An 18,618-nucleotide genomic window follows, 5' to 3' on the forward strand; every position below is an offset into this window, starting at 1 on the left:
GCCTGGCTCAGAACAGCCCCACTGCCCTGGGGAAGGAAGAACGGGCTAGCACCTCTATCGCTTTCTGAGGCGTGTGGGAGACCCTCAGTATGACTGGGAGTGAGACCCTGGTTGGGGGGGTGGGGAGAACCTGGGACCTGGGCAGCTTCCTGAGAGCTGGGAGCCTAGGGAAGTCAGCTGCCTGCCTTGGAGGGAACACCAAGCACAGGTGTAGCCTCACAGTGTGGGTAGGAGTCTCACACCCTGCCGTGGGTCACTTGCCCTTGTTATGTACAGGGCCGGCTACAAATGGACTCTGGTCCTCAGCTGTGAGGCCAGAATTCTCCCACCCCCATCCTACCATCCAAGCATGACAGACCTCTGGCCCAGCTTGAGCCAGGTGGACGAAGATGACCCCCGACTCCAGCAGGAATGGACTTTGTGGAAGGGTAGTGATGGAAAAGGCAAAGCCAACTCAAATCACCTGTGTCCCACCATCCCCTTCCAGGCTGGACTCCTGGACTCCCATCATGCCCTGCAATGATGAGTCGCCCTTCCTGGTCCTGCCAGGAGTCTAGTCTAGTCCTGGTCCTGGGGAGTCCCAGATAGAGGACACCACACACTCCGGAGCGTCATGAGTCCCATGTCTGGCGGGCTAGAGTGAGATTGGGGGGCCCGCTTGTGACCCAGAGGCACCAGAAATAACAGAAAGTGCCACCTGGTGGGGGCAGAGGAGACCCCAGACACAGCCCCCTGCCAGCAGAGGCGAGCTGGACTCTGCTCCTTGGCTTTGTGTGAAGGAACTTCGTGGAACTGTCTCTGTGAAGAGTGGGGATGAACCTGCCTCCTGCACCCCCCACCCCCGGCCCTGCAGTCAGACCCTCACAGCCACATTCTCTCTCAGCCTCCTTCCTCTCAGAATGCCCTGTGGGTGCTCCCAAGGGCCCAACAGATGCGGCCTCCACAGGGGTCCTCACAAGTTCTGGCCAAGGCAGGCAGTTATATTGGGTCCAGTGTGGGGCTTTAGCGCTGCCCAGGGCTCAGTGGCTATGAAGAGGGGCATTCTCTGGTCCTCTCCTGGAAGGAGACAAACAGGGGTCTCTGGGAGCTTCAATTCCTGGGCTGCTCGCTGAGGTATCTCCGGTTAGTTAGGGCTTTCCCTGATCTTTTTCTTTCTTAACACCCACTTTATCGGGTACAAAGTTTCACGGCCCCAAACTAGAACACCAATTAGGCAAATAATTTAAAAGGAAGTCTGTGCTTGCCCCTGCCCCGCTGTGTGTCCTCTGAGTCGGGGATCCCTGGGGCGGCAGAGTGTAAACATAACTGGTGGACTAGGCGTGGGGGCTCATGTGACTGGGGAGGTGGCAGGCATGTGGGTGCCTGGGTGCTCTGGTTCTTCTCTGAGCTGCTCCTTATTCTCAGAGGCTGGCAGAGGTGCTCTGCTCCAACCCCAAGGTCGTCCCCCAGAGGTGCTAGGGGAAGTGCCCCAGGATGCTCTAGGGCTCTGTTTCTGGGGAGTGAAGGGGTACTGAGTCACTGGGGTGCTTGTATCCAGAGGCTCTGGGAGCTGTGTGGGTCTGCGATGCTGACGGCTGTCTGATCCCCCTGGGCTCCCAGAGGACTCCACAGTATCTGGAGGGGCTGTAGGTCCTGGCATGGGGCTCCCAGGAGTGGATAAGGTTGGCAGTGAGGACAGTCCGGGGTCCGGGCTCACCCCCAGGCCCAAGGCCTTCTTGGTACAAGACTCACAGCACAGCCGGTGGTAGCCGGGGATGGAGCAGTAACGGTCGAGCGCGTCCATCTGGCAGACGAGAGACCTGTCCCCCACGCAGGGCTCAGCTGCACACACGACATAAGGACCGATGCTAGAAGAAGCCCATCAGCAAGGGACATGGGCTCCCACCTCCCACTCAGCCCACTAGCTACAGGCCTGCTCTCTCCTGCCAGGGGCTTTATTGCAGGGACAACAGGCTGCCTGGCAGGAGAACCAGCCCCAGTAAGAGTCCTTGTGATTTTGATGAAGAGGATCCCTTAGAGCTGTGGATCTCCAAGTAGGGATCACCTGGAAGCTTGTTTGGAAATGCCAATTCACAGGCTCCACACACTGAGTCAGAAATGCTAGAGACGGGGACGCCAGGGCTGGTTGTGCTCATGTGCTCTAATAAAACCTTCAAGGTGATTCCAAGACAGGGGAAGATAGAAGCGCCACAGCCCTACACTAGTCCTCAGACTTGGCTGCAAACTGGAATGACCCGGGAGCTTCCAAACGCTTTTGCCTTCCTCCTACATCCAGAGAGATTGGACAAGCCAGGAGTAGCTTGGTGGAGAAGTAGGCTTGCCTGCAGCTAGGTGGGAACCCTGCCAGATAGAAGCGGGAGCCCTTACTCCCTCCACTCTACGCAAAGGAGTTTGATCCACTCCAGCCAGAGCCAGCAAATGCCCAGGAACTCATATCTGAGCCAGCAGATGTCTCGAGTCAGCACTCAGCTGACTTACATGAGGAAGCCCTGGGCAAGGCCTGGGGATTCAGGCAAATCCGAATACAGTGGGACTCTTATCACTTCAAAGCCACAAGGCCATAGACAAGCCACTTAAACTTTCCCACTCTCTTTCTTCCCTAAAGTGGGGGTTACCCTGATACTTACCAATGAAGAATAACATTGTCATTATGAAGCACATTTATGAAGTTCCTGGCACAGAGTGGTGCTCACTATAGTAGTTTGTTTGCTTTAGTTAAAATATAATCTAAAATGCTCTTGTGTCTTGTGATAACTCCCAGGAAGCCTCTCCAGGCAATGTGCAGGCAGAAGCTTTGCTTTTTACTAATTTCTGTGTGCACAACAGTAAGGGAATGAGCCGGAATGAGGTGAGAGGGAAGGGAGGATCGAGGAGGGAATAGGAGAAAGCTCAGAAAAACTGGAAGCCACTGGCCTCTAGATGGTGCCAGAAACCTAGAACCAGCAACAGTCCTACCCTGTGCTCTGGGGAGGAAACAGGAAGGAAACCAGAGACTTGCACAGCCTGAGCTGCTGCACCAGAGGGAGCAGCAGCAGGGGCCAGGAGGGCCTTTGAGGATACTTAGTCGCACCCCTTTATTTCACAGATGAGTTGCACCCCTTTATTTTACAGATGAGTTTGCTGAGCTCAGAGTTCAGGGATTTGCAACGGTCACGTGATTTTTCTGCTACTCATCAGACACTGGTCCTTCAGAAGATGAGGAAGGAAAAGAGAAGGAATCAAGGAAGGAGGCACAGAGCATAAAGCCTAGTACACCGCAGGTGCTCAGCCAGTATTTTTTAATGGAAGGAAAAGGAAGGAGGGAAGGAGAAAAAACAGGATAGATGGATGGGAGGATGGATGGATAGATGAACGGATTGATAGGTGGGTGGGTAGATGGACGGATAGACAAGTGGATGAGTTGGATAGATGAGTGGCTGGGAGGGAGAGTGAGTAGATGGATGGGTGGACGGATGGACGGACAGACGGGCAGGCTCCTGATTGTGAGGCAGAGAACAATTATTATTTTTCCTGCTAGTTGACAGCTTGGCAGAAAGCCTTGTCTCATTTGATTCTCTCAACAGCCCTGTGAAAGTAATTCGGGTCTACAATTGCTTGCCCACAAATCTTAGAACTAGGTATGATTCAGAATCCAGAACTTCTGGGCTAGAACAGTTAACATATGCATACCCATGTATTCACATGGTGATCTGACATCCCAGTAGAAATAGGGACTTCACTTTGCAACTACACATAGCAACGTTTCTGTGAAAGAAACTGTTAGTTCAGATTTCGCTGCCAAATGAGCTTGCATCAAACTTGGGGAAATTTGAAGCTTTCTGCATTTTGGAGACACACAGAAGGAATGAACACTATCCAGCCTCCCCTCCCCCGCCACCACCACACACACACACACACCCCTGAGGAATCTGAGGTCCCAGGAGGCCAGGATCTCAGGTCAGACCGGAAGCTGGTCTGCTCCACTGCATGGCCCTTGCTGTGAGGCCATCCCCACCAAAAGGTTGGGGAGGTGGTGGGACCCAGAGACACACTTACTTGATGGTATCTTGTGAATGGGATGTGGGGACCCAGATTTCGACATCTCTTGCCCCTCTGGGGTCACCAGTTCCCATATGTCAGCCTTCACGGTGGCATTCTGAAGATTTCCTATGGGTGGGAAAAAGCAGCTCAAGTATTTGGGATTTCTAGGGGCCCAGGTGTAAGTGGGGCTGGCCTCAGGGCTAGGCCAGAGGGGCTCCCCGTTCCTATCTGGCTCACCTCCACAGGCGGGCAGGCTGCAGACCTGGACCGAGACCGGCTTGTCCCCCTCACACTGCCCGAGACTGGCCGCGTTCCGGCACACCACCTGCCGCTTCTGGATGCCTTCTCCACAGGTGGCCGAACACTGCCGTGGGCGGGCCAGGCCAGGCCCATTGGTCACAGAGGTGGAGAGACAGAGGAAGGGACAAAGACCAGTCAATGGCCAGGGGAGAAAGGGTACAGAGGAAACTGCCACACCTCCATGACCTGAGGGACATGTAGTCACTGCTTCTCAGCAGCCTACAATAGCGTCCAGCTGGCTGACACTCCTATGCCACATAGTGAATAGCCACCACGCCGAGCTTAGAACTCCATGCACTTTCCACGACCTGCATGGTTCACTCTGGCTTGGACGGAGTCCCCCAGCACCCCATTCCAGCATTACCACCTGCCTCCACTGTATCTCAAGCATGCCTGGGTCCCCAAGATTTTTGTGTATCATAAAACTCCCCTGTTGCAATCCACCACCCCACATAACCTAAGGGCCTCGGGGCCTGGATTATGGGGCAGGATCATCCTATGGCTCAGCGCTCTGGTCCCAACTCAAATGTCACCTCCTCAGGGAAGCCCTCCTTGACCACCCCAGACTCAAGTTCACAGTAGTATTGATGTCCCACCAACTACAATCTGAAATGGTTTATTATTGGCTCGCTTGTCCTTTAGGTGTCTCTTATGTCTCCCTTGCTGGACTCTAAGCTCCACAGAGCACAAGTCAGGTCTGTTTGGTAGATGTGGATTCCTGGCATTCTTAGTACAGAGTTCTGGGCAGGTAATTGGTGCTCAGTAAATGCTTCTTAAGTGCAAGAATGTGTCTTAATTTGCTTATCTGTAACTCAAGGATATTAGCCCATGCCCCCTAGCATGGCATGAGGATTAGAAGACAGGGAACAATGGGTGTACAGGCCTGGCCTACAGCCAGGCTGTATAACACCTATTTGGAGAGTTTTGAGAAAAATCAGATCAGATATAAAAAGAAAAATTCAGCCAGGAAGATTCTGCCTGTAGGTTACACCAGATCTCACAGAACTTCCTGCACCCAGTCCCCCAGAGAAGGGGTGTCCAGTTGGCACAGCCCCTTCCATACCCTTCAGATAACTCACCTTGGACCAGGCTCCTGTCCGCCACTGGGCTGGACAGGGCACTCTAAGGCAGGGCCTCCGGGCCTCTGGTCGGTCTCCGGGGCAGGTCTTGGCCGGCATGGCCTTATGGGTACCATTCGAGAGGGGCAGCCGGCATTGCACCCCCCGAGTCTGCACCCCCAGCTTGCCACAGCTCCGACTGCAAGCGCTCCACTCTTCTATCACCCACCTGGAAACAGAGGGGGTGGGAAGTGGAGGGTGGGTGGGAACCCGGGAAGACTTCCGGTCATTGCCATCCCCTGAACCGCAGCAGGCAGGACCAGAGTGGGTTGTGGCTTCAGGATGTTTGGGGACCAGAGAACCTGGCTCTGCAGCTGCCAACGTGTGTGACCTCAAGGAAGTCACTGCTCTCTCCTCTGTCTCCCTATCCAAAGAGTGGGCCCGTGCATGTTTAAATCTTACTACCTTGCATGTCCTTGAGCAAGCCACTGACCACTTTAAGCCGCAGCTACCCCACCTTTCATCAGGATTCCTTAGACATCGCCTCCATATTTGTGTCTACTGTGTGCGGGCACTATCCTAGGTACTGAGATACAGCAGTGCACAGAACAGACAAAAACCACAAACTGCTTATTAGAACTCTCCCCTGGGATCTTGGGACAATTACAAACGTATTCTACAATTTTCTGGCCTGGAGAGCCAAACCATCTGTTGAGACTTAGATCTGAAACAGTTACACAAAATCTGATACCTGCAGGTCAAGCCAGTGTTCGTGGCCAAAGAGCCAAAAGATTTAACAATGGGCACCCGGCCTTTGCATAGTAATTCTTTAGAAAAGAAGAAATTAAATCCTGCATGGTCTTCCTCTAGTATCAACCTATCTTTAGGTCAAGACAACTTAGAATTAGAAGTCCTGCCTATCAAGAATAATTACATTTTTAATGTCAATGACTCACTACTCCTACCTACATAAACTAAATTCACATTTGTATTTATTGGAACAGCTCTCAGGGAGTAACTCTGCTGGACTGCTTCCCGAGGGAAGCCTCACTGATGACCTAGTAAACTCTGTCTAACTGTCATCCAGACGTCATTATCAGTGAACACAACTAAAGCATGTGAGTGCATAGAGCACTTGGCTTGAGCAGAGATGTAATACATGCAGGTATTAGGACTGTCTCCACCACGCCAGCACTATGCAGCACTATCAGCCGAGAGTCTTCAAGTGTCTAAGCCACAGAGCAACTCCCAGCAGCATCTTCAGCAGATCCCCACTGGATGAATTCGACAGAGAAAAACTTTCGAGTGGGGTGGGGAAGGCAGCCCATCCCCCACTCCCTTCTCAGTTTCCTGAGGCATCTTTTAGTAAGTCAGGGCTTCTGCAGCCAATCCCTTTCTTTATGAGACAAAACCAAAAGCCTTCAAAGATCATTCGGCAATTTTACAAGCTGAAGTAATCTGCCTGGACTCCCAGGCAGTGTGGGCCCCCCCTCACCCCCTCCACCCCCATACTCCAGGATCACAGATATGTGGAAGAAATGACTGTGTAGGTTGGGGATCATGGCCAAGCACAGAGCCTGAGGTGGTCACCAGCTCCCACTCTGATCCCGGTCACACAACTAGCCTTGGGGGTCCCCCAGACTGAGGGGACAGGAGCTGCTGATGGTCAGCTGCTCCAGGGAGGGCACCCGTGGAGGTGGAAGATGAACTTGACTCTCTATAGTTTCCTATGGGCCCTGCCAGAGGGTGATAAAAGCCTGGTGGGGCTGGGGAGGGCTGGGAGCCGGCTCTGACAGACGCAGAAGCCTGACCTAGAACCTCCACAAATCACCACTCACGCGTCCCTCGAAGCCCCTATAAATCACCCTGAGAACATGGCTTTCTTCTCAGAAGAGCCTGTATCCTCCTGCCAGGGAACCCCAGTCAGGGCCTTGTCAGGGCTGGAGCCCCCTAGACCAGGCTGCGGCCCCGGGCCCCAGAGGGATGGGCTGAGAGGAGCTGGGCACAGTGTCCTGCCCTGGGGCTAGGAGCTTCAAGCACTGAAATTCATCTTCATGGGGCCCCCCCATCCCTCAAACATTGGGGGGAGTGGCATGCCCAAGTTGGGTCTTTGTTTCCTCATCTGTGAAAGAATGCAGGGAGAGGGGCCCTCCCTGGTGGCGCAATGGGTTAGGACGCAGCACTGCAAGCTGGCCGCAGCCGCCTCACTGCAAGTTCGATTCCCACCTGCCCCGGAGGAGACCCACATGGCGCGGCAGACCTCTCCTGACCCGCCCGCTGCTGCCCTCAGCAGTGTACTTGATCAGCTGGCCTGTTCTGCTCCCCACTCTGTCTCTGGTGAATCCTCTCACTGCCCCTGCACCTCTGACTTGTACCCCAGTTCTGTAAACATAAATAAATAAATCTCTCTTCCTAACGTTCATTTAAAATGTTTAATGCAGAAAAAAAAAAATAGAATGTTTATTTCCTCTACCAATACTGTAAACTGTGTGCAATATACCCCACCTTTTTTTTTTTAATTTAGTTTGTATCTGACAATCAGTATGTTAGACATTTAACCGAGGATGAGCTGCCCAAGTGGTAGAAAAACAAAGAGGAAGAGCGCTTGCAATAGAAATTCTTATTAAAGTGAAAATAAATAAATAAATAAATGAATAAATGAATGAATGAATGAATGAATGAATGAATAAATAAATAAATAAATAAATAAATAAATAAATAAATAAATAAATAAATAAATAAATAAATAAATCTCTAAAAAAAAAGAACGCAAGGAGGGGCATAACCACGGAAGCATCTTCCTCCTGGGGTTCCTGCCTGCAGTGGCCAGCGCCTGGGCGAGGCAGGTGCACCCCACCTGGACCAGGACTGAGAGAGGGTCTGTGACTCCTGGGGCATGGGACCGGGCTCCCGGCCCTCCCGGAGGGCACTCACGCAGGCTGGGGGCACGGGTGCTGGTTGCAGCGCCTGCGGATGGGCTTGGGCCTCTTCCTGTGGTCACACAGGTGCCGCTGCACCATGTGATGGTCTCGGCGGCGCCGGCAGCCATATTTGGTGAACTGGATACCTGTGGAGAGGGCAGTCTGTACGGGGTCCTGCTGCCGCCCAGCCTGGGGCCCCCCGGAGAGTAAACTCTGGAGACCCTAGAGGGTAACCCCATCTCCCAGTACCCTTGCGCCCCCCCGCCCTCCTGCCCAAGCCATTGTTTCCGTGACCAGTCCATCCAACAGGGCTCTGGAGTAGTGCAAGTGCATACAGGGCCTGACTGCTCCCTCTCCACACAGCGAGGGAGCCTGTCCACCCTCATCCCAAAGGCCCTACCCAGATGGGCTTCTGAACCCGAGTTTCAAAGAGAAGCTGGAGTTAAGTGGAGACATTTGCCCCCCAGCCACTCCTGCTTTGAGAGCCCCCCACCCCCAACCCCCGCAGGCAGCTGGGTGGCAGGGACCGCTGGCTGGGCAGTGGGTACCTCCTCCACAGGCCTTGGTGCAGGGCGCCCAGCTCTTGAGTGCCCACTCATAGGTGTCTGTCTCCTCCAGGAGCACGTTGTTGCTCCCTATAAGAGGCAGCAGGTCCTCGTGGATGACATACTTGTAGGCCAGGCTGCTGCGGGGGCCACCCTCAGTCGGAGGGAGCACCTGAGGGGAGATGGAGGAGCTGGCAGAGGACTGGAGAGAAGAGAAACAAGGAAGCAGGGGGTGGTGGGGGGTGGGGGGCATGGGGGAGATGGAAGGAAAAGATACAGGCCAGAGCAGAGCTTCTGGGAGCCAGGAGGAGCAGAGCACAGAGTGTGGCCCAGGAGACCCTTCAGACCAGCAGCTGAGCTGATTCGAGTTAACTTGTATGTGCTGTGAGCAGGGGTCAGCTTCGTTCATTTACGCGTAGCTAGCCCGTTACCCCAGCATTATTCATCTCAGAGACTATTTTCACTCCCACTGAATGAACTTGGAACTCTCATTGAAAATCAATGGATGCATGGGTGGCTGATACATATAGGGAGAAATAGAAAATATGCATTGGATCAAATTCATATGCCAACAGTAGGCCTCAGATCCTGTCATCAGGGCTCCCCAGTGGCAAGGGCATTACCAGGCCCCCCAGACCCCTCACAGGCCAGTGCGGAGAGCACTACAGCCCGGCCTTTCCTGGTCTGGTCTTTCAGGTTAACAGTCATTGCTCCTGGCCTATGTGTAGGAAGAGGAAGGTGTGGGCGCAGGTGGGACCCAGCAAGGCAGTGGTCATCAGGACTAGCAGAACCAGATGGCACCCCTGAGTCAGCTGCCCTGAGAGTCACAGGCAAGCAGTCCTGGACTTATTTGCTGGTAATGCCACAATGCCGCTGATGCCAGGAACCGCCGGGAGCCAGCCCAGATTCGTGCCACTTCTCCCAGCCCCATTTCTGATCCTCCATTAAGGAGAACAGGCTATGCGGTATCTCTGGTCTATAGGGAAACACCATTTATTTTCCTCTTTTCACTTGCCTGCGTCTGAGCACAGAGCTACCTTGACCTTACTCAGGTCCCTAATAAAAAGCCGGGAGCAGGCAGTGAATTAGGAGGACAGGCTGGCGCAGCAAGGGGGTAGGTAGGGGCAGCCGCAGAGTGCGGCTCACCAGGACGGCGATGGCTTCGGGCAGCGGCCCGCTGGTCTTGAGGTTCTCCTTGGCGTCCTGCACCGAGTACTCCCACTCCAGGCCCATCGAGGTGAAGGTCCGGCTCGTGGTTCCCTTGCCTTTGGGGTTGAGGATGAAGCTGCCTGTGACCTGGTTCTTCACCGCTGGCAGGGGAGAAGGCACACGGAGTTCTGTTTCCCTTCACAGGAGCACCTGTCAGACTGCTTGGGGCTTCAAGGCCTTCCCAGGAGGCCCCTGGGGACCCTCTGCCTGAGGTCACTGCTTCCCAGCTGAGCCCTTCCCATTAGACAGGTCAGCACACTGCCCCCCCCCCCCATTCTGCCTCTGGGTCCTAGTGAGCACTATTCCCCCCGCCCTGTCTCCCCTCCTGGCTAATAGCCACCCAGCATTCAGGTTCAGTACAATTCTCCCTCCTCCATGAAAGCTTTCATTGCTCAGTCCTCAGGGATTACCCACCCTCTTGACTTTCTATAGCAAGGCACAGAGGATAACAGTACAGGCTGCAGAATCAGATGGATTGTGGGGACGTTACATAGCCTCCCTATGTGCCTCAGTTTCCCCATCTGCAAAATGGGAATGGTAGTTGTGCCCACCTCACAGGGCTGCTCTCCCATGAAGATGGATGTTGCCCCTCTCCTAGCCCACTGTGGGACTCAGGACACTTACAGGCGTGAAGACCTATGCAGAAGGCCTGGCTCACAGGAGGCACTGAGTCAGGGGAGGCCTGCCGCCCTTCCATAAGGGGGCTGAAGAGTGGGGGAGAAGCAGCCCCTGCCCAACAGGGGGGCAGCAGCCTGCCCCGTCTGCTTCTGAACCATACTTAGGTTCTTAAATTGAGATATAATTCACAAGTCAGTCTTGCAAGCGTGAAATTGTCGTATATTCACCAGGGCGCACAATCACTGCCATTACCTGATTCCATGACATTTGGATCACCCCTCCAAGAAATCCGAGGCCCACTAACAATCAGTGCCCCATTCCCTGTCACCCAACCCCGCCATCCATCACTTCTTTGACAACCAGTAATCTCCTCTCTGTCTCTATGGATTTGCCTATTCTGGAGACGTTTATTTATTGACTGGTTTAGTTTCCACAAAACCAGAACAAAGCAAGCAAACCAAAAATCTCTGCCATGACATATGTTCTTAATTTGAATTGTATTGACTTATTTGGGGGCACTAACTTTATTTTGTCATGTCATGTAAACCAAAACTTATTTATAACCAGTTACGCCAAAAATTGCGGTAGAACCCGATCACTCAAGAATGAACATTTTCTCCCTCTCATCCCTTGCGTGACCTTGAACCTTTCCTTCCTCTTCTCTCTTAACCTAAGAGCCCCACGGTGTTTATTAATGTCCATTCATTTTTGTAAGTATGTTACTATATCAAATCATCTGCTGTGTAAGGTGTTTGTTTTTATTTATCTGACTTGTTTTTCTACACATAATTTTCTCAAACTCCCTCCCTTTTGCTAATGCAGCATTTGGCTGCCTTTCAGCATTCTTTATAGCTGAATAATACTCCACATCAACTCAATCCAAATGTTTGCCGACAGACATGTAGGCTGCTTCCATGTCCTAGCTGTTGGAAATAATGCTGCTGTGAATACTGTAGAAACACAGATAGTTTGGGGGGGGGGGAGGATGGTGCTAACTTTTCTCCTGTCCTGGCTTAACCGCTATAAGCTGTGGTAAGTATGGGGGCAGGCATCTAGTCTAGGAACTATGCATCTAGGTAGTATTCTTTTTTTTTTTTTTGAAGATTTAATCATGCATGTATGTAAGAACTGGGGTACAGGCCAGAGGTGCAGGGGCAGTGAGAGGATTCACCAGAGGCAGAGAGGCGAGCAGAACAGGCGGTTCTACTGAAATACACTGCTGAGGGGAGCAGCGGTGAGACAAGAGGGGTCTGATGTGCCAGGTGGGTCAGCTCCCTGAGCGGGGATCAAACTTGGGCTGCAGTGGACAGCTTCATAGTGCTGTGCTTTAACCCGCTGCGCCACCAGGGAAGGCCTGCGTTTAGGGATTATTCTAAGGACAATAACTTGAGTCCATGCAGCAGACCCTTGTGTCATGCACATAACAATGACCCACATGCCTCCTTGGTAATGTGATTTCACCACTTTTCACATCAAGAGATAGTGTGTTTCTACCCCGTGCCACTGGGCTTGGCCAGGAGATACACTCAGCCTACTGGAAGCAAGATGAGAGGTGAGGCTTGAAATGTGCTTGCAACTCCTCTCTCGCCTGGGGACTGGGGACCATGTGACAGACACCAGGTAAATAATCCTGGGCTGCCTGCTGGGGACATGGACCTATGGCTCTGTGGCTCTGTGGCTCTGTGGCCCTGTGGCCCTGTGACCCCAGCCGACAGCAGAACCAACCAGATCTCAAGAGACACCAGCAAACTGCTTTTGCATGAGTGAGCTCAGGCAGACAAATGGAGAAAACACCTGGCTGAGTGTACCCCAAACTGGTGACCCACAGAAAAATAAAATAAATACTGGTTCTCTGACATCTTTTCGAAGTTGGGAACCCCCCACGCCCCCTATCCCCCCCACCCCCGCCGTTTTAGAACCAGTCACGCAAACCTAAGACTGGTCCCTTTTCCAGTACCCAGTACTCACCAATGCGGTGGGGGGACTTCTCCAGCAACTCCATCTGAATGTGCCTGGCACCTGCAGGGATCTGTACCAGTTTGAGAGCTCCTGTCACAGAGGAGTATCCAGAAAAGGAGTGAGCATTCTAGCTGGCAGGCCCACATCCAGCATCCCCCGTCACCCCAGAGGTATCCAGGAATCTCAGTTTCCTTATCTATAAAATCAGGGTGGGCTCTTGTCTAGAAGGCACTACTGATAAGATCAAGTGAGATACACTCGCTCAAAGTCCCCATGAGCTAAAGCTGTGTGTGTGTGTGCGTGTGCGTGTGTGTGTGTGTGTTATTATTTCCTACCTTCTTTATCCTCTTCCTCTCTCCTGGTTTTTTCCTCCTTTCTCCTTACATCATAAGCTAATGTAGAGATTTAGATGAGATAGGCTATGAAGATTCAGTATAGCTACCTGAGTCTCCATGGCCCTCACAATCTAAGGCAGAGGAACAATGCTCCCTCAGAACCATAACCTTCCTCCTATATGGAAAAGGAAGGCAAAGTTATATCATCATCAAAGAAGTGGGTCTAACTATTACTAAAGTGTAAAGGACTAATATCTCACCCTATTCAACAGTGGGCTTAGCCAGCCTCGATAGGGGAAGAAACCAGGAGCTCAAAGATATCAAGAGCGCAAAGCAGGAAGCACCACAGATTTAAAAAATAATAATAAGTGAAAGAGGAAGAGAGGAAAAGAAAATTCCATCTAGTAATTGGGCCTTTCACGCCCCAACAGCCCAGAGCCAAAAAGATGACTGAACTCCCATCACAGCATACGCCTGGAGTTTTTGAGTCCCAGGACCAGACTTCAGCAATTGTGCACCTCAAAGGTAAGATGAGCAAATGGCAACCTAGGAAGTGTGCAGATAGGCTTTTCCACCACCCCAACTGTGGCCTGGCTCCAGGAAGGAGTGGGCCATCTGGGGGTGCTAGGAACTCTGGCTGAGCCAGAACCCCAGCTGCTCCTGGTGCCCCCCAGCCTTGCCGCTCACCTGCCTGCTTGGAGGCCTTGCCCAGCGTCCCCTTCACAGTCCTGCAGTGGGAGTTGTCGCCGCCACAGACCCCGCATTTATCATCGGCCTTCATGGATCCTACCTCCTTGTCACAGCCGACAGGCTAAGGCCAGAGGTGAGGTCAGCAGGAGGCAGCTCCCAGGCTCCCCACCACCCTGGGTGTCCCTTGGCTCCCTCCCTGGTCCCTAGGTCCCAGAGATGAGGTACCCTAAACCAAGAAGCATACTGGCTGGGGCACTGCCACAAACTCCCAAGAGAGTTTGTCTCTTGAACCCGGCCCAGTCTTCTCCCCACAAATAGCACTAGCATTAAGCCCTTTCCAGCATCCCGGCGTTAGGCTGAGGACCAAAGGGGCATCACGGGGAGGGAGGAGGAGTGGACACCTGTTTTGAAGGGAGCAGCAGGAGGGGCAGGCAAGGCAGCCCTCCATTGTCCTGGGGCTGCAGGGGGCAGCCCCTTGGGGCCACTCACCACACACTCCCCACGGGCACAGACGCTGTAGGGGTCCCGGTAGCTGCAGCGTGTCCCGTCATGGACCACCTGGTTCATGAAGACTATGTCCCCCGTGTCCTCTGACTGGCAGATCAGCTCACACTTCTGGGCATCTGTGGGGAGAAGGGCCATTCTAAGCCCCTGCAGCGCCCAGAGGAAGTGGGCTGGGCCAGGATGGCATCTGCCTGGCCCAAGCAGGGAGCTCTGGGAAGTGGGTGGAGCACCAGGTACCGCCTGAGGCTTACACCCACTGCTGTGTCATTTATTATCCACGTGACCTTGGGAGAATAATCTGACTTCTCCAAGCTTCAGCTCCTTATTTACTATCCCTGACCAGTAAGATGCTACATTGATGGCAAGTGGTAAAATAATCATCACAACAATAAGCCAACCCTTCATCTGAGACACCTTTACCCACTGTGGATATACAGGAGAAAAATGGAAAGGCCTTTCATGAGTTAACTCTTAAACCTTGCAATAGCCCCAAGGAAGGAGGTCCTACCATTGTCAAGGAAGAAACCAAAGACCAGAGAAGTTAACAACTTGCTCAAGGTAATAGCACCCGGAAGAGTGGGCAGTCTGACTTGAGTCCCGCTGTGACCCCTACACTTTACCAGACACACATATGGTGGTGAATCTTAACAAATACGTCAATGTCGGAAGGAAGGCTGTGTGAAAAGCAAACAGAACAGGGGCCTGTTTGGGTTTGTAAAACAGAACAGCAGCCAGGGAGCCTTTCTTGTTCTAACAATTAAGCGTTCCCTTCTCTCTGGGCTATTGATGTCCTAAAAAGGAGGTTCCAGAAAATATTATAAACACTTCTGCATTTCTTAGAAAAAGGAAGGCTGGGGCTTAGCTGACTTCCTGGAATTTGTCTAAAAGTCCTGGGAAAGCCCCAAAGCAGTCTCCTCCACCAGCTCGCACCCCATGCTGAGGTGGCTTGTTTAGGTTCTGAATGGATGTGCAAGACTTTCAAAGCTCCCTGCTCCTGGTCTGTGGGCTCTGACTTGCCCTAGCACTCAGGACCCGGGTCTGGAGCCACAATTTTCTGCACCACTTGGGCTTCATGCCCAGGAGCCCGGGTCCTGGTGGGATCCATGGTAGGGGTCAGGGGTGTCCACTGGAGAGAGGCAGGGCCCTGCCGTTTGCTCCAGACAGCAGGTCTCTGGGTAGTCACTGAACCAGAGACAGTGGCCAGGAAGTGGTAAGCTCCCCAGAGTGGGAGGGATCCAGCCAGAAGGTAGACACTCCTGTAAGGATGTTCTAGAGAAGTCTGAACACTGGCAGGAATGGCTACTACACCTCTGAAGTGCCTCTGACTTGCTGATTGTCACTCTAAAGAGGAAAAGCTGAGGGTCCCTCCTTGGACATCCTGGGACTAGGACCACAAAGAAACGGCCTGGGTCAGGAGTGGAAAGCCTTTTCTATCGGCCCGGCTGTCAGAGCATGGGGATGAGCATGGGTCTGTGGAAGGACCACTGAGAGGCTGGCTGGGGTGGGGGCTCAGTGGACTGTGAAAGGTCCTTCCAGCCTGAAGACTCTAACATGCCATGAATCTGAGCCCTTTGCTGGCTTCTCTCTGCTGCTATGACAGCCGTCACAGAAATGCTCTGGAAAAGAGACTGGCACTGGCTGGGTAGAGCCTAAAAGCATGGCCTAGAGCAGCACCAAGCTTCTCAGGACGGCAGTGGTGCAGAGCGAGGGTGCCTGCATTGATAGGGGCCTTCCTGTACTAGTAATCACAAGTCGGCAAGACACCAACCCAATGGCCAGCTCTTTTGACGGCCTTCACATGGGTGACGTGGCCTACGGACTGTCCACCCACCTTCACCGGTGGGCCCAGGAGTGGCATCCGTGAGAATGTGGACCCAGTAAATGCCTGAGGACACACAGGTGTGGGGGCAGCGTGCACTCACCATCCACAGGCTCGTGGGGGACCCAGCTGTGCTTGGCGTTCTGGTGTAGATAGTAGGAGTTGCGCTTGGCACATTGCTGGGCCCGGAAGTCCTCGTAGGGCCCTGGACACTCCTCGCTGTTGCAGATCTGATACTGGAACATGGGTCCTGGGCACAGGCGGCCTCCGTAGGCTGGGCTGTGGCGGACACAGAGTGGCCAGTCACCTTGCTGGCAGGGATCAGGCACCCCGCAATGCCACAGGACAGTTACATTTTTAGAGCACCCTAAAGAGGGGCTGCACTAACCCATAAACTAGAGTGACCCCACTGTGGGGGCTGCTGAGTTCAGGGGCCTCCTGGTCCTTGACCCAAGCATATGTGTTTGTGTATGAGTGTGTGTGTCTATTGGAGGAAACAGAAGCGAGTGAGGGAGAGAGGAGGGAGAGAGAAGAGTAGAAAGGGAAAGGGAAGGCGGGCACAGAAGGGTTGGGGTGGGGCAGGGGAGGCAGGAACCACAGCCCTCTCCAATGGGGCTGGAAGAAAACTCAGTTTCAGTCATCTTTTCATATTGTTTCACCCCTAACACAAGGCCTGGCATACAATAGGCACACAAGCAAGTTATTCATTTATTCCACTTAATATCATCAACGAGGGGGCAGTAAGACATTTGGATGTGGACTCGGGTCTGGCTCCCAGGTCCTGACCGTGTGGCTTTGGGCCAGGTGCTTAGTCTTGCTGTGCCTCTGTTTCCCCTTTAAAGGAGGCACCATAATGCCTCCCATTTTATACCCACCTCTCACCATGTCCCTGAAGGCTAAATAAGAAATGCCATTTTAAAGCAATCTCTACCCTCTTCTCCGTTAACTGAAGAGGATGAGGTATGATTATTAGCACAGAGTGTCAAGTGCACGAGGTTACAGCCCTCTGTCCAGAGGCGCTGGGAGAATGACAGGGCTTATGCACCTAAGTGCTTACCAACCCATCTGGCACAGAGAAAGCACTCGATATGCTGTTGTTATTAAAAACGGTGTCATTTATTATAAGCAGCTGTCCTCTATTAAGTGCTTAATCTGTGCTGGACATGGTGCTGAAAGCACACACATTATTTCACTTAAGCTGCATAAAATAAAAACAGTTATTATTACAGAGGAGTTCAATCACTGGGCACTCGAGGGTATAGAAGTCCAGCAGCCTGGAAGGTGCTTTCCTCAGATTGGGGACCACCAGGCTTCTCTCAGAGCCCGGCTCTGTCCCCCCTGCAGGTGGGAGTCACAGGGTTGTGCGTTTGGGCTCCTGGGGTGAAGGTGAACACAGCTGGCTCACTCCGGACCAGGCCGCTCCTGGAGGCGAGGGCCCCCAGCCATGGAGATAAGCAGCAGGACCTACGGGGCCTGCGGGTGCCAGAGCCGCTGTCATCTCGACTCTGCCATTTCCTCATCACGTCACCCAGAGCCAGGAGGGCCGGGCCAGGCTGCCCAGCCCCGAGGTCCATCGCTGTGTTCCTGGAGCGCTGCCCCACACACCCCGCGCTGGTCAGCCTCCAGCTCTCTCGCAGCCACTCCAAACAGAATGTGAGCCACGAGCAGCTGGCACTCAGGAGGTCCAAAGGCAGAGAGAACCGGGGAGGGATGGGGATTCCCACAGAGGTGACACCACGAGAAAACAGGCCATTCCCCCAGAATGCTGAGATGTGGGTGGTGGGGTGGGAGTGGAGGTTTGATGTTAGAAAGAGGCAAGTGAAGAAAGATCAAAGGACTTTTTGCTTCATGTGGTATTTATTCTTTTAAGATGTGGCTACTGAGCATTTAGATGAGTATTTGCTCAAAGTTTAACTGGGTCGTGGGGGTCCCAGGAGGGCAGTCTGGACTTTCCAAGGACCCCTCCACATCACTGGTTCAGACCCTGTCTGAGATGTCAGACCTGATGGGTCAATAGCCACTAATGATTTGGGGTCCTTCTGCATTAAAATATACAACCTGTGGGGTCTTCCCTTGTGCTCAGCCCCACAGTGTTTCCCCTCCAAGCCCTCCACACCTGAGAGAGGTCCCCTGCCCTGCCCTGCCCACCCCAGCCAAGCACTCACAGGGGGTTATCACAGCTCCGGCTGCGGGATCGCACCCCGCCCCCACATGACCGTGAACATGACCCGAACTTGGTCCAGGAGCTCCAGCCTCCATCCTGGCCATAAGTCTGCTCCAGCGACTTCCAGATGCAGTGACCTTTGAAGCACCACTGGATGAATCAGAGGGTGTGTGGTCATCCTAGGCCACTGAGCTTGCCACAGAGAGTTGCCAAGCAGGCACAGTGACACAGCTGGTGGCACCATGGGTGAGCCCAGAGACAGGGATATGAAGGAGGTGTCCCTCTCCGGGGCACTCCACAGAACCCCACCCCATCCTGAGCTATGTATCTTTCAGCAAAGGGCTCTCTTGGCTACGCCTAGTCCTCAAATGTCCATGTGGACATCTGCCCACAGGGCTGCTGTGCCAACGAGAATGCCTGGCACACACAGCCCTGGAAAACGGCAGATGCTATCAGTGACAGTAACAACTGTGACA

The 18,618-nt window shown here is 53.2% G+C and overlaps 1 protein-coding gene across 2 annotated transcripts in view; it reads right to left on the reverse strand.

Annotated features, from left to right (window-relative positions):
• Window positions 1–1,327: 1,327 nt before the first annotated feature.
• The window catches only part of ADAMTS14 (ADAM metallopeptidase with thrombospondin type 1 motif, 14), a 70,074-nt gene continuing 52,783 nt past the window's right edge, over window positions 1,328–18,618 (reverse strand). For both annotated transcript variants that reach the window (XM_004680802.1, XM_004680803.1), the window contains exons 11-22: window positions 18,144–18,292; window positions 16,082–16,257; window positions 14,145–14,278; window positions 13,653–13,776; window positions 12,640–12,720; window positions 9,991–10,154; window positions 8,848–9,016; window positions 8,313–8,445; window positions 5,400–5,607; window positions 4,258–4,384; window positions 4,036–4,146; window positions 1,328–1,821 (exon numbers count right to left, since the gene is read on the reverse strand). In XM_004680802.1, the coding sequence (XP_004680859.1) occupies window positions 1,328–1,821; window positions 4,036–4,146; window positions 4,258–4,384; window positions 5,400–5,607; window positions 8,313–8,445; window positions 8,848–9,016; window positions 9,991–10,154; window positions 12,640–12,720; window positions 13,653–13,776; window positions 14,145–14,278; window positions 16,082–16,257; window positions 18,144–18,292 (2,070 nt within the window). The remainder of the gene's footprint in view (window positions 1,822–4,035; window positions 4,147–4,257; window positions 4,385–5,399; window positions 5,608–8,312; window positions 8,446–8,847; window positions 9,017–9,990; window positions 10,155–12,639; window positions 12,721–13,652; window positions 13,777–14,144; window positions 14,279–16,081; window positions 16,258–18,143; window positions 18,293–18,618) is intronic.

The sequence above is a fragment of the Condylura cristata genome, unplaced genomic scaffold (assembly GCF_000260355.1).
Source record: "Condylura cristata isolate star-nosed mole 26May11 unplaced genomic scaffold, ConCri1.0 scaffold00011, whole genome shotgun sequence".
Lineage (NCBI taxonomy): Eukaryota > Metazoa > Chordata > Mammalia > Eulipotyphla > Talpidae > Condylura > Condylura cristata.